Source organism: Oryzias melastigma, linkage group LG7 (assembly GCF_002922805.2).
Source record: "Oryzias melastigma strain HK-1 linkage group LG7, ASM292280v2, whole genome shotgun sequence".
Lineage (NCBI taxonomy): Eukaryota > Metazoa > Chordata > Actinopteri > Beloniformes > Adrianichthyidae > Oryzias > Oryzias melastigma.
Window position 1 is genome coordinate 19,863,125 of NC_050518.1, and position 14,205 is coordinate 19,877,329.

Here is a 14,205-nt window from a genome sequence, read left to right on the forward strand (position 1 = left end):
GAAAATAGCTTAAAGAAAGGAAATGTTTCATAACTTGACAGTTTCACATGACTTCCTTTCAAAATAAGACAGCTTGTTGGATATAGGATCATCTTAATGTGAGGGTGTCAAACTCAGGCGGCCAAAATCCAAAACACATCTGAGGTCGCAGGTCGAAAAGGATAAACATTTATTGAACGCACTAAAACTAAATTTTTAAAACTTTAAAAATATAACTTTTTAACATTACTATGAGTAAAAACTGGCAGGAATATTATTCCAAAATAAATCAAATTAAACCTTAAATAACTTTCAATATTTTACTCCACATAAAGAAAATATTTTGTCAAAATTATGCAAGATAAGTTGGCTAGAGAATATTGGGCATTTAATACCAATAAAACCTTGGGCCTAGACATGTCTTAATGCATCAAATGTTGTAGTCAGTGGTTAATAATATACAGACATAAATATGTTTATTCTACTATTTTTGGTGTATATCTAACCAACTAAAAGCTAATTAAGTGAACCTGACTGACCGTATTTTTCTGACTATAGGAAGCACAAAAAAAAAACGCTTTTTTTCCCTCAAAAGTAGAAACTGATGTATAATCAGGCACCAGCTGACTTTGTATGCCACACGGTGTCTAAATGTTTGACCTTGATGAATCTTTGGAGCATTATGGGTAATGTAGTCAGGAGTCTGAACTGTGCTTCAACTGTTAGTGAATGAGTGGAATGATTTTTTTCACTTACTGTCCAAAAAAAGTTTTTTTTTTTTTTTTTGAATACAGTAAAGAAACACTTTTTGCTCCGGCTCCTCTGGTTGCAGACCCCTGGTGTAGTCGCACAACTTTGTTTTTTCCAGATTTTTGAATTGTCTGGTTTCATCAGTCAGTTCTTGTTGCTGTATTGAATGTAGTGTGTTTTTGACCTGTACTCTGAAAACAAATGGTGACCATGAGCTGTAGCCGTGTAATGCTGTGTCATTGTGGAGATTCTTTACTGTAGACTGACTTTTTTTTTTTTTTCAACCTAACGTGCATTAAGCTGAAGTTTATCTGCAGCGTCATTTTCTTCTTTAAACTTCAAACGTTTTTGTTCTCGTCTTGTAAAAGTGACGTTTGTGAACTCACATGTGCGCGGATGATCCGATTGGACATTGATTAGGTCAAAGTTTAGTCGTTTAGATTTAATTTAGGATGTGAGTATTTGATGCTAGCAGAAATGTGATGTTGTGTACGTCAGAGGTTTCATTGGTCTGTGTTGTGAAGTGCTACCTGATGGATTTCACAATAAAGCTTAACCTGAAAATCTACTATAAAATCTCAGACTTTTATTTATAGCCACATGAAAAAAACAAATAGAAAAAAAGAAATGACAAAAGATTTAGTTTGATATTTTAATATAATTTGAGGACATTTTTATAAAGCTGTCACATTCAGTAACAAATCTTATTTTACAATTAGACCGAGCCGGTAGAGCTGGAAGCAGGATCCCCCCAAAAAAGAAACAAAAACTCCACAGGAAGTGCAGGCCTGTCTGCAGGTTTGAGGAGCACAGGGGGGGAGGAGTCACTGCAGGAGAACTATACAGTTAATAAATATTTGGATGTTCATCCAGGTGGGAGGCTGATGGAGAACGTGACTCCAGGCTTGAAAGAGTTAAAAATATCTGCCGCCTTCTTTCCTCCAGATGATCAAAAATATTTACATGAACATTATTTTGTCTCCATGTGATCTTTAGTGCAAGTACATGACAGTTTAGGTCCTGGCTCTGCAGGTCTGTGACGGACGGGGTGATTTCAGGACGTGGTCTCCATGGCGACGGTTACATTACTCGGCTCCTCTGTGAACGACTCGGCGATAAATCTGATTATGTACAACGTGATCGGGGCTCGAACCGTATAAATAAATAAATGGGAGGCTCTAATTGGTCCAAACACATGCAGGCTGTGATGGTTCGGGGCGGTCTAATATCTGGAGATAGCAGTGAGAGAGGCTTCACAAAGAGACGAGTGCACACCTGAACCGTCCTCTCCCCCTGTCATGTTGTGTCCCTGAAGCAGACGTTTAGGAGGAAGGAGGAGGCGGGGCCTCAGAACTCCTCGTGCACGTTGCGGGCGTAGTCCATGAGCTTGCTGCCGGTGAAGTACTCGCTGTAGCGGAGGATCTCCTCCAGCTCCAGGTGGCTGTTCTGGTTCTCGTCGGCGACGGCGATCATCTGCTTGGCCTCGTTCAGAGCGTTGTGCTCGTTCATCGGGTCCATGTACTCCTGAGGGGGGAGAGGAGGGGGGAGAGGAGGGGGAGAGGAGCGTGAACCCGACAAGTTTCTATTCAACCACCAAAATCAGTACAGCCAAACACTTGGACATTGTTTTACATTTTTTTTATTTTGTGTGTTTATTCAGAGGTGTTACAAGAATATTTTTTATAAAAAAAATTGGACTACATTATATTACTAAGGAATTATTAAACATTACATAAAAGTACTTCATTTATGATCCAGTTTTTGTACTTTAAAATAATCTTTGTAGTTATGTCATAATTCACTGAAGCTGAAAACTACATGCCCACCAATTTGTTTTTATTGTTAAAGTTTTCTTTTTGACCGTTTTCTCATGATAACGAGATCCACCATCGCATTATCATGATAACGAGTTAATGAATATATTGTAGCGTTCCTCTATTTTTAATAAAAGGTTTATGTAAGTGTGTTCCAAACTTGTAGTGTGTTCTTGAACGTGTTACATGTCTGGTGTGAACGTAGCCTTGGAATGATCTGCAGCACTTTTTTTTTTCTAGAACTACTTGATCTGTACCAGCACGGTGGTTTATGGGAAATGTTTAAGGGGGGTTGTTACCTCCAGCTCCGCCATGGTGACTATGCCGTCGTGGTTGGCGTCGATGACGTCCTCAAACTCCTTCTTCCTTTCCTTCACCCAGTCGTCGTCGACGTCCTGAGCGTGCTGGTTCTCCACGGTGCCGAACGGTAAGGAGATGAACTCCGACACCGTCAGCTTCTTATCGCCGTCCTGGTCTGCACACAAACGCACAGAACCGTCCGGTTCGTGAGAGGCGGACTCACTGATTCGGGCTTTTAATGCAGTCTTCACTCAGGAATTGAGATTATTCTAAAAATGTCTTGAATCTTCTGCTCGCTTAAAGGAACCCTTCATGACAGAACCTCCAGAAGGTCATTGTGTCCTCATGCAGCAATTATGTACTTTTTATCTGTTTCTTTTCAAAAACAAATTTCATTTTTGTACATTTAAACAATTATTATCTGAAGAATGTTTTCATGTCCTTGCCTGAAGGACAGCAATGGTCTTCCAACACAATGACTATCAGTCTTAGACAGAAACAGACTGATCTGGTGTTCATTCTAATAAATGTTTTATCTCCTCACAATGACGTCATTCACAGCGTTTGCTCGGCTCCGTCTATTCAGGAGAAGCACTTCCTGTAAGGCAGCAGCTGTCTTTTATTTTGATCATCTCATAATCGAGAGTTCATTTGGTAAAGACACTTTGATCATTAAAAAATGTATATGATTTACAGTAAAAGAAACATGAGAAACTAAACATAAAGTGTTTTTCTGTGACATTTTTAAAGAGCACACAAACATTACGACCTTCCAGATCTCGTCATCCGACCAGCCCTGACTTCTCTTAAAGCGACCGTTTGGAAGCATTTTAGTTTTCATAGTGTCGAGGCTCAATAGGATAAAAATCACAGTGTGCAAGTTATGTCACAGCAAGATTAAATATGCAAGGAACACAACAAACTTGCAAAATCACAACGTGCAGCTAGCTAGACACTATTTATTTAGTGAAAGTTAAACTTCTACACTGATCTGGATTTGAACCAGCGACGCTCCAGCTTATGTTGTTGATCCTAAATGTGGAGTTTCCTGTTTTGTGGAAGCTCGTGTGTCAACAGTTTTTAATGGATTCATCTGCCGAACATTAAATATGTTTTATCTTTTTTAGATAAAACTGTATTCAGGCATTTCTGTTCTGGTTTGCTCAGTAATGAGGCTCAGAGGTTCTCTGAAACCGTTTATGGCGTCGTCCCGACATACCGAGGTCTCGTACGATCTCCTTGACCATGTACTGCAGCATTCCTCTGCTGTGCTCGGGGTGCAGGAAGGACAGGAACTCCTGCTCGTTCAGCAGCTGATCCGTGGGGTTGTTGTCCGCCTGGAACCAGCGGTCCTTCAGGCTCTCCAGCACCTCCTGAGCTGCACACAGGAACCCAGAGGATCAGAACTTCAGCTTCACCTGCTGAAAGTTAAGACTGTCAGAAAAAAACAGCCCTTACTTTCTTCGTCCAGTTTCAGATCTTCGTTTTTCTTGATTTTCTCTGCCATCTCTTTCTCGTTGAAGCCTTTGCTGGCGAGGAACTTGACCCGGTACTCGTCCCAAGTCACCCGACCTGAACAGATTAGAGTGAAATGAGACTCTAGGACGCTGTTCTGTGGCGGCGGCAGCCTGGGAGGTACGGCTTACCGTCACCGTCTGGATCCACGGCACGGAAACTGTTCTTGTTCTCCGTCTGGGCTTCCTGGAAGTGCTCCTTGGTCTTCTCCATGATCCAGTGCTGCATCTCCTTGGCGCTGACACTCCGGTCTTTGTTGGCATCGACTCTGAAGAGGAAAAAAAAACACTGTCACCATCAAGAAAAACAGCAGTTATGGTAGAAATGTTCAAATTCAACCAAAAAACAAAGTAAAAACTGAACTGTTAGGAGATTCAGTTTCTTCTTTAAGAGCAAAAACAGATTATTTAGTCAGTTTTGTTCATGGACTTCATCACTAGGGCTGAAATGAGAATCTGAATACTCGTGATCTTCATAAATACAGCAGTTTAGTAAAAAATACAGAATGTAATTATCACTCTAAAATTGGAGCAATGACTTTCAGTTTATAAACTAAATCAACCAACCGTGCCACAGTCACTGGAAATGAATACATTTTCACAGTAAAGTGTCGGAGAAAGCTCTACTTTTCAAAGGAAAATTACCAAATGTTTTCATTGGTTAAAAAACGAGAATAAAGTTCAGTTCCCTAAACTTTATTCTCGTAACATTTTGAATGAAAAAATATAATAAATATAAAAATAAAAAACATTACAAACATTTTGTGGACAATATTGTAACGTTAACAGAGAAGCCGAACCTGAACGTTTCTATGAAATGTTTGGCTATAGTAGGAATCAAATCAGATCTACAGTAACTATCCACTCATCTCAGTGGAGGGATTCAAACCTCCAGCAGCACAGAAACGGGTTTGTCTGTGGGGGTTTAGACTCTCAGACACACCTGTGCTGGTTTCAGAGCAAAGTTTGCGTTTATAGCAGCGCGTCCCTGTATGGAGATCCAGACTGGACCTTGGAATGAACCTTCATGTGTTGCAGACTAACAGAACAGCAGAAGGTGTAGCAAAGACAATCTGAGCTGCTGTCATCTTTATCCTCTTGGGGTAAACATACAGAAACTGTCACAGCTGACAAACTGCAGTTTATCGACTTGGATAGATGTAATCTTTTGGAAACAATAAACTTTTTGAACCAAAGTAGCTGAAGTGAGAATTTGGTTCATTTGTTATTTTTAATAAAACAACATATAGGGCAGATTTGATCAGATTGTTTTAGTAGTCAAACCTCTACTTTCCTTTCTGTGACTCTTTTCTGGAATGCAGACGAACTCGTTTGTCCATCTCTGGACTTCTACTCTGCGCCTGATTTTTTTACCTTTATTAACCATGTTGTGAAGCAACAACACTGAAAACTTGACACTGGCTTTATGCACAGCGAATGTTTCCACCTGTCATCCAGCAGCTGTCTGCAGAGACAACTCACATCTGCAGCAATTATTTTATTTTGAAAGTCAGCGGTAACAGGAAATGAGTCCAACTGTTTAAAAACTCGTGATCTAAGATGCAGAAAACAATCAGATTAGTGCAGCAGCTGCTTCTCTATTCATGTGACTGAAGCACAAATACAAAGTGTAGAGTGTGCTTCTGTTAAAGAAGTGTAGAAATAATGTGTCATTTTAAATGATTTTACAAAACTGGAGCTTTAAATGACGACAGGAGCTGACACGGAGTCTTTGCAGTGAAAATGTAGCCAACATTAATTTAGTTTGGGTTGATGTAACACCAGATATCACTAACGCCTGTGGATATTGTAAATGGATCACAAACTCAAACGGCTGTAAAATACAGGATCCAAATATTTGTTCAGTATCATGTCAGATGTTCATGTCACATCACTGTAAACCAGCACGTCTCTGGTTAGTCCCCTCAAGATGTTTTCTGAGCTTTAAGAATCCATGAAAACATGTTTTAGCCGAATGAGAAGACAAATAGACTTCCTTCACAAGACCAAAAGCTGCTAAGCCCTCTGTGCTCAGAGAGACCATTCAAAAAGTAAAAAAGTCTTGAAAACAAACTATTTGCTATTAAGCCACACAATGAATAACCTGTGTCGGGCTTCTCATGATGCTCAGAGGTTCCATTTATTCAGCGTTGGAGTTGTTTTGACTTAATTTAATATTTTGATGAATATACTTGATGTGTCTTCAGGGTAAAACAAACGCACTCCGCTTCCAACTTCCTGTTCTTTCACATTAAAACTAAAAATGTCAAATAAAGGTCAATGTGTGCTGGAAAATATCCGCCTTTTGGGGAAAAAACATTTACTGTATATGAGGACTGGACTGAGTGACTCCTCCTCCCTGGAGTTCTAAACAGGAAGTACCTGCTGGTTCCAAGAAGCCAAAATTCCATAGACTTTATCCAAGACATAAACAGCTGTTACTCTGTAATTATATTTGTCGGAAACATTATTCTTGCTCTACCTTTTTTTAAGATTTTCTTGCTAATCTCAATTTTCTTTTCTTTTTCGCAAATTAATCACCAACTGACCAATGAGATGCCTCAATGAAAGTTTGTGGTTTCACGCCAAACATTCAAAACATTTGATTGACAGATTCAATCAGGCTCGCTTTCAAGTGGAGCTTCTAACAAGCTCACTCCTGATTGGTGGGCGTGGTTACCATAGAAACACAGACTCAGAACAATCACTACTTACTGCATCACAAAAATGGCAGCTGGATTGACTTCACGTCAATGGAGCCAGAAGTAATTTTTTTTCTGCAGGTGACGTCACACTCGCTCAGTCCAGTTCTTATTTACAGTCAAGGGGGAAAAAATCTATTCATCCAATCTCTCATCAGACAAGTGTTGTTGGATAAAATACATCAGATTATCCTGTTTATACTGTCACTTCTAAAATAGTATAACCCAAGAAATCAAGTAATGATTGAATATTATTGCCGTTTAACACCAGACATGTCGCCGGCGACACCTAAATAACAAACGCCCTTTAAAGCGTCATAAATCTTCAACTGTTTATGATTCAGATGTGGAGAAAAGAAGCTATTCATTTCAGTTTTGCACCGACATGCAGCACATTACTAACAAAGTGCTGCTTTCTACACTTCAAAATCTGCTGGAATTACAATAATTACATAAACAATTGAAGAGTTACAGTAGATGAAAGAATGTCGGTACTGGAGCTAAAGCTCCGTACTGTAAAGTCCAGAAGAGATTCAGTAGATTGTAGACGTGATAGTGCCTACAAGGAAGAAAAATGACATCTTACTTTGTAAAAATCTCGATAAGCTTCTTCCTGTTCCTCCTCGGCTCAGAGTCTTCATCAAACTCTTCCATGTCCTTCCCCAGGAAGACCTCCTGATGGAAGTCCTTGTTCAGGTGACCGTCCCGCTCCATCTTCAGCCCGTTCAGGTGGTCCGGGGGCAGAATCTCGTTTTCGTCTTTGTCCTTGCTGACTGGAACCTTATCTTTGGAGGCGGACATGTTGGCCGGGCGCGCGTTTATGGCGTGGAGCAGGACGTAGACGCAGACGCAGAGAGCCAGAAGGTTCCTGGACCTCAGATTCCTCCAAACAGCCATGGCTGTTTTTGGACCTGAGAGGAACAGAAAGCAGGCGGTCATGTTAACCAACATTTAAACATTAAATAAAGTTTGTAACTTAGTCAAAAATATTTACTTTGAAGCGTTTAACTTGTGTGTTGCGTTCAAGGACAAGTTTTCTTTCTTCTTCTTTTATTATTATTTTTTAATTTGCCTAATTAAATTACATTAGGACAATAATAATATAAAATAGATGCTTTACAGGATAAATACATGGGGGGAAACACTAATATGCATAATAGGGAAGGAATGAATGATAAGTAATACTCTAACAGTTGCGTAATTCTGTAAAGGAGAGTAAATAAATAGCAACGTGTACTTTACGTTCAAGAGCCTTAAAAAAAAGTTCGTTATAACGCAATAGTTTTCCTCAAACAGAAACTCAGCCTCCTCCCATTAAGTTTTAATATTTGTTGTATAACTATATACATACACAGAAGCCCAGAATTTGTTTAGTTTTCCAATTAAAATAAAAAAAAAAATGACTTAAACAAATTTACCAATGGGTCATTTAACGCAACAAGAAGTTTCCAGAATGACAATTGATATAGATTAAACATTGTGGTGCGTTTGCTGACCGCCACGTAAAATCGTAAATGAAACTTATACCAATTCAACACTTAGTTTCCAAGCAGGCTTTGCTTCTTCTTCATTTTTTTAAAACCGTTTTCTTATCAAATTATACACGATATTAAAAGAATACAATTTCAAGTTTTGAAGTCATTTTAGCCACATTACCTTGGTAAGGTAATCGAGTTACTTCAAAGCTAGTTTACCTCTGGCTAACCGTCCGATTAACGATAACTTATTGATTAGCGCAACATTGTCTTTAATTGATATTTTTAAAAGCAGTGATTAAAATAACCAACCTGTCCGTAAACGTCTCACTGAAGGGGAGTCTGGTCGGAAGAGTTGGTTCGCCGCAGGTCAGCTGTGTAATCACAGGTTAGCTAGCGTCGGGCTAGAACACGGGCTCATCCGGAGATCCGCAGTAGCTCTCGGACTGTCAGGCTCCAGTTCCTGTACACGTGGCTCCACCCCAATTCCCTCCGTTCACCGTGCAGGCCGCCTAAATCTCTAACAACACCAAGGGAACCGGTGGCGGGCTGAAAAAAGTTCACGCTGAGTCACCAATTCCTGTTTGTTGCCTTCCTCCTTCAGTTGAACTGGTAGCTGATTAGCCGCTAACGCTTCGATCAAAGTGGCCTGAAAGCTGGGAAGGCAATATCCGGTATGTACCTTCAAAATAAAAGTACATTTCACATTGTATTAAATAAACAAATATCTTTTTTTAATTTTTGTTATGTAAATAACATGGAGACAATATATTGCCAATGATTTTGTAATAGAGATTATATAAAAATAGGGTCAGAATTGTTTAAATGCAATATAATTACATTAGGAGTGTGAATATATCAAATCTATGACCATTAAAAAAAACTTTAGCACATCAAAAGCACATCAAAGCAATAACCACGTTTGTTTAATAGGGGACTACAAACTAAAAGCTACCAAAGTCGTAATTCCTACATAAAACAGTTTAGAAGAGATTCACTGATCGTTCCTTTGAAACAAAAGTTTATATTCTCTTATTTTGTAATTACAGTATTTTGTATTGGTTTCACAGTAGAATTGACATCTCTGAACACCATCATGGGGGGGAAAAAATCATCATAAACATGGTGTCTGAGGTATTTCACATCTGGACAGAAATTAAGGTAAATGTTATCAATATTATTTGCTTTAAATTATGACTTGAAAGTGTTTTTTTTTTTTGTCACATTCAAAACCAGACTTATAACAGATGAGTAAACACTACTGGAAACCCACACTATGCTGACCTAATAGTCAGTTTGCAGTTATTGTCAATGTAAGACGATAATATATAAATATATATAATATAAGAATAAAAGAAGTGAGGACAAATAATGGAAGAATTTCTGGTTTTCAACTTTTTTAAGTGGATGCATCTAGAAAACATTAAACAGAGGAGGCTTAAAATAAACTACACATGCATAAATCTGAAGTTACAGATGTTGCGTTCAATGACAAGATAAAAAAATGACAAAAGAAATTTTGTTTGGAGCTTTATTTTCTTATCTCCTTATTAAAAAAAAGACAAAAAAGCACCTCAAGTTTTTGTAAAAAAAACACACAAAAGCAGCATTTTGTAGGAGTTGTTTTTTTTAGGAGAAACTTGAAATGTTGGGAAAATGCTAAGAAGGATATGAGCAAAATAATATAAAACATGTTCTATGATGCTCGCAAACTATAAAATAGTAAATTTATACCTCAACTCCAAGAAGAGTTGAAGTGGACTTCATTTTTTATGTTTCAAATGACTGATTCTCTGTCTTTGTAAAATGGAAGCACAACATTCCCAGTTTGGAACATAGACATAATATATAATGGTTTGGAACCTCACAGGACAGAATCATCAGCCCTGCACTTCCGCACGCCGCCTCTAGATGGCACTGTGTGCAAACTCTATTTGTTATTGGCTGACAGTCCAGCCAGCAATCTAAAATGTTTAAAGACAAAACGTTTGAAAATGTGCTTTTTGAGCCCCATTTAGGGCTAAAGTACATGTAAATAACTAAAATAATTAAATTAATTTGTATTTATAGGTACATTTAAATATAGAAAATAGAAATATTTATTTATTTATTGAGTGAGTAAGCTTTTAAGATGGACTGCAGCTAGCAGGTTAGCAGATCCTTTGGAAAAAGTATTCTAATTAAGTGTACTACAAGTGTACTAAGCATGGGTAGTTTGCTTTTGTATGCTATTTTAAACTTAAAATATAACAATTTAGTCTGAAGAAGTTCCTACACCACAAGTATACTTAATGAAATAGCCTTTAAGTGTAATACTTTTTGATAAAGGATGACTTATTTTATTTTGCTGGCAGTTTTAAAACAACAAGACATTTAAAAACAGAAACAGAGGTTCATGCATTTGTTTGCTGTTTTCAGCTTGGATCCATCTGCAGGGCTTTTGGTTGGAGCCAAAATTATAGCAAAAAAACAGACACAGACAAACGCAATTTATTGTCTGCCAGAGAGCAGCTATGAGATAAAGCAGAGCTGAATATGCTTGTGAGGCTGCTTGGAGGGAGACACACAAGGCAGGGAGGGGGCATGGAAGGGGGAGGGAGAATGAGAGATGATAAAACTCCGCCGAGAGCCCTCCTGGAAGCTCAGAGCAAAAGGAGCAACGGAGGCACGAGGGGAGCAGGCGAGCCGGCAGACAGTGGGGTCCATGACGGGGGAAACGGCGAGAAGCACCTGAGCCAGAGGGGAGGAGACACCCTGAAAACCTGTGGAGTCTGACGGAGGAGACGGGCTTCAAACACACCGGATGAAGGCTTAGATGAAGTTTTGGACCGCACTAACCCCCCCTCCCCCTCTCCACCCAGCACCTTGCATCCCTGCAGGCTGGAACGCCACAACCCGGTTTGCATCTTTGGATGAGACTTTTGCGGGACACCAGGACAGAGTGAAAGAGGAGAGCAGCTCTATCAGCCCTCACAGACCACCCTCAGCTCAGGACGCCCCTCCTCCCTCTTTTGCCCCCCTCCTACCCTTTGCCCAGTGAACCTCACCCCCTGACAGAGCAGAAAGCGTGAAAAATCTCACTAATGGCTTTATTTGCTGTCAGATCTGCGCAGAGTTGTCATTCCCCTGACGCATTTCATAGTTGAGTAAATCTGCTTGGCTCTCTTGGCGAGACCCTGCAGTGCCCCTGCAGCTCTGAGCAGCCCATCAAGAGGGGAGGAACTGCAGCAGTCAGTCAGACAGACAGTCTCTTGGACGAGAAGTCCCTGGAGCTGCATTTTTCCACTCCCCCCCATCTTGGGCATCCTCACCTCTCCACGGCTGGTCCTCCCATCCAGAAGACCTGAGCTGGGTCAAGAGCCATTGACGATGAGGTGTGGGCCTCTGACCGTGGTGGCGGCGGTGCTCTGGACTCAGTGCGTCCTTCTGCAGGGGGCGGACGCCAGGAAGGAGAGGAAGAGGCCGAAGGAGGTCACGCCGCAGCAGACGGAGACCCACAACCGAACTCTCTCCAACAGCGAAGAGGTCGGTGGAGGCTCCAAGGGAGTGAGTTTCAACATCTAACTTAAGCTTCTTACGCACTCACGAGCGGCACAGGGAAGAGTCAGAGGTTAAACCCGCACAGGCGCGAGAGGTGTTGTCAAAATAAGCAGATAGGAGCCACACGGGGACAGGTGTGCCCCGGCAGGTCACGCTCCAGTCGGCGTGACGGACAAAAATGTGCGAAACCCGAAATGGATGAGTTCCGGGAGAATGTCAGGAATGTGGACGTCTGTAGGGCGATCTGTTAGAGAGCGCCACAAAAACTTCTGCTTTTATGTTCCACTCTGTATGGGAGTTTTTGGGAATCTATGGAAAGAAAAAAGGGTAATTTTTAGTGGAAAGGTTTGGTTATTTACTGTTGGTGCTGCATGTTTGTAAAGGTTTCAAACAGTTGTTTGCTTCCAGCCCACCCATTATGTTCCCGTGTAAGACTCACCGCCCGAAATACCCGCCTCCGAGTCTCGTGGTTACCTTCGCACCCCCCAACCTAACACAAACAGTGAGGTCTCCTCTGTACCTTTAGGAACACTTTGTAGGTGGTTGCGGCCTGCCGGAGTTTATTTGACTTGGGTCGCCTTGTAAAAGCAACGTCTGTGAAGGATGACCTTGTGTCCGACACCCGGGAGGTTCAACGCCCACGGGGGGCGTCGTAGCTCTGCGGGCCGTGACGTAACTCCCAGGGAAAGTCGGGTGTCGGTTCTGTCACGCCGGACCCGGGACATCGGATAGGGGCGGTGTTGTGGCCCCAGCAACAAAGCCCCATAGAAAAGGGGTCCTGAAAGGGAACACCTCGGTGAGGATTAGAACCCCCCACCCCCTCTCTCCAGCATTCTTTTCATCTCATCTCTCACAATCAGACGCTAATGACATAATCACTCCAGAGATGCCGTGTTTTGCCAGACGGTGTCACCTCTGATGGAAGCCGAGACCCGAGCTGTGTGGTTTGATGGGTTTCTGTTCGAGAAACAGAAAAAAAAACTCCTGCCACACACTGTGAAAAGCAGAGAACTTGCTTTTCTTGGGCACTTTGTAGGTTTATCCTATTACACATCTGTTAAGTCTCTGAGAAAACGGTACGTCTGTTGACCGATGAGAAATGAGTGTTCTGGCCAAACGTTTAGCCTCCACATTTACATTTTTTTGTTTCCCTCCTTTGTGGACAGTGGAAAGTGTTCTCGCCGCTGCATTTCTTTCTGACCAGTCCCCTGTGTGGGCTGCTGGCGCGCTGCATTCCTGCAGAGATTTTTCCGTTTAAAAGGAGATCACAACAGTAAGGTGTGTGCTTTCCAAGCTTCATCCACCCTGGTGTCGAGGCAGAGCGTCACCTCTGGGAGTGAGAGGAGTCTGTCACCTCTGGGAGTGAGAGGAATCTGTCACTGCTGGGAGCAGAGAGGGATCTGTGAGGCAGGGAGGGGCGGGTCCGACGTCACGCCCCACGTGTTGAGTAATGGTTGGGTTTGACCTGAAGCATAGAGTTTTTGTTTCGTCTTTCTTGTAAATTGTGATGATTGACGGAGTTCTACAGTCTGAACCCCTTCACCTTTTTTTATTTTTTACATATACAGTGCGTTCCAAATTATTATGCAAATTATATTTAAGTGTCACAAAGGTAAAATTCTTTGTTTTTCAGTTAAACTCATGGATTATGTTGTGTATCTGGGATATTTGGAAATCCATCTCAGAGACCTGTTATCATTGGCTCAATTAACCCTTGTGATCTCTTATGGGGTCCAGATGACCCCACCTTTACATTGATGTGTGAACCTTCCCATAACAAAGGTGGATAAAATGGTTTGGGCTGGAATCATGAGGAGAGACCTTTAGGGTCTGTGAAGGTTTGAAAATGACCTCTGAAAAGTAGGTGGAGGTTCTGTTTGACCACTTTCTTCCATAGTACAAAAAGAACAGTCCTTTCTGTAACAAAATCATCTTCATGATCTTCACAATCTCATGCTGCAAGGAATACCTCTGCTGTTATAAAAACAGATAAACTGATGGTGTTGACCCCCATCCTCCTCTGATCTCAACCCTATTGAGAACCTTTAGAGCAGGGGTCTCAAACTCGCGGCCCGCGGGCCATCTGCGGCCCGCAGGATGGTAATTTGCGGCCCCCGTCTTCATATGAAAG

At 41.3% G+C, this 14,205-nt stretch overlaps 2 protein-coding genes across 3 annotated transcripts in view; one reads left to right on the forward strand and one right to left on the reverse strand.

The window, feature by feature from the left end:
• Positions 1-1,367: 1,367 nt before the first annotated feature.
• sdf4 (stromal cell derived factor 4) lies at positions 1,368-9,204 on the reverse strand. Its single transcript, XM_024293604.2, has 7 exons — positions 8,847-9,204; positions 7,646-7,970; positions 4,490-4,626; positions 4,302-4,415; positions 4,063-4,221; positions 2,843-3,018; positions 1,368-2,253 (listed from the first exon to the last, which is right to left on the reverse strand). The coding sequence occupies exons 2-7, from the start codon at positions 7,954-7,956 to the stop codon at positions 2,077-2,079; spliced, it is 1,074 nt and encodes a 357-aa protein (XP_024149372.1). The 5' UTR covers positions 7,957-7,970; positions 8,847-9,204; the 3' UTR covers positions 1,368-2,076.
• Positions 9,205-11,066: 1,862 nt separating this feature from the next.
• The window catches only part of c1qtnf12 (C1q and TNF related 12), a 29,595-nt gene continuing 26,456 nt past the window's right edge, over positions 11,067-14,205 (forward strand). The window contains exon 1 of one of the 2 annotated variants that reach the window (XM_024293606.2): positions 11,067-12,059. In XM_024293606.2, the coding sequence (XP_024149374.1) occupies positions 11,904-12,059 (156 nt within the window). In that variant the 5' untranslated portion in view covers positions 11,067-11,903. Of the gene's footprint in view, positions 12,081-14,205 lie in introns of both variants that reach the window. The other variant, XM_024293605.2, reaches the window with a different exon arrangement.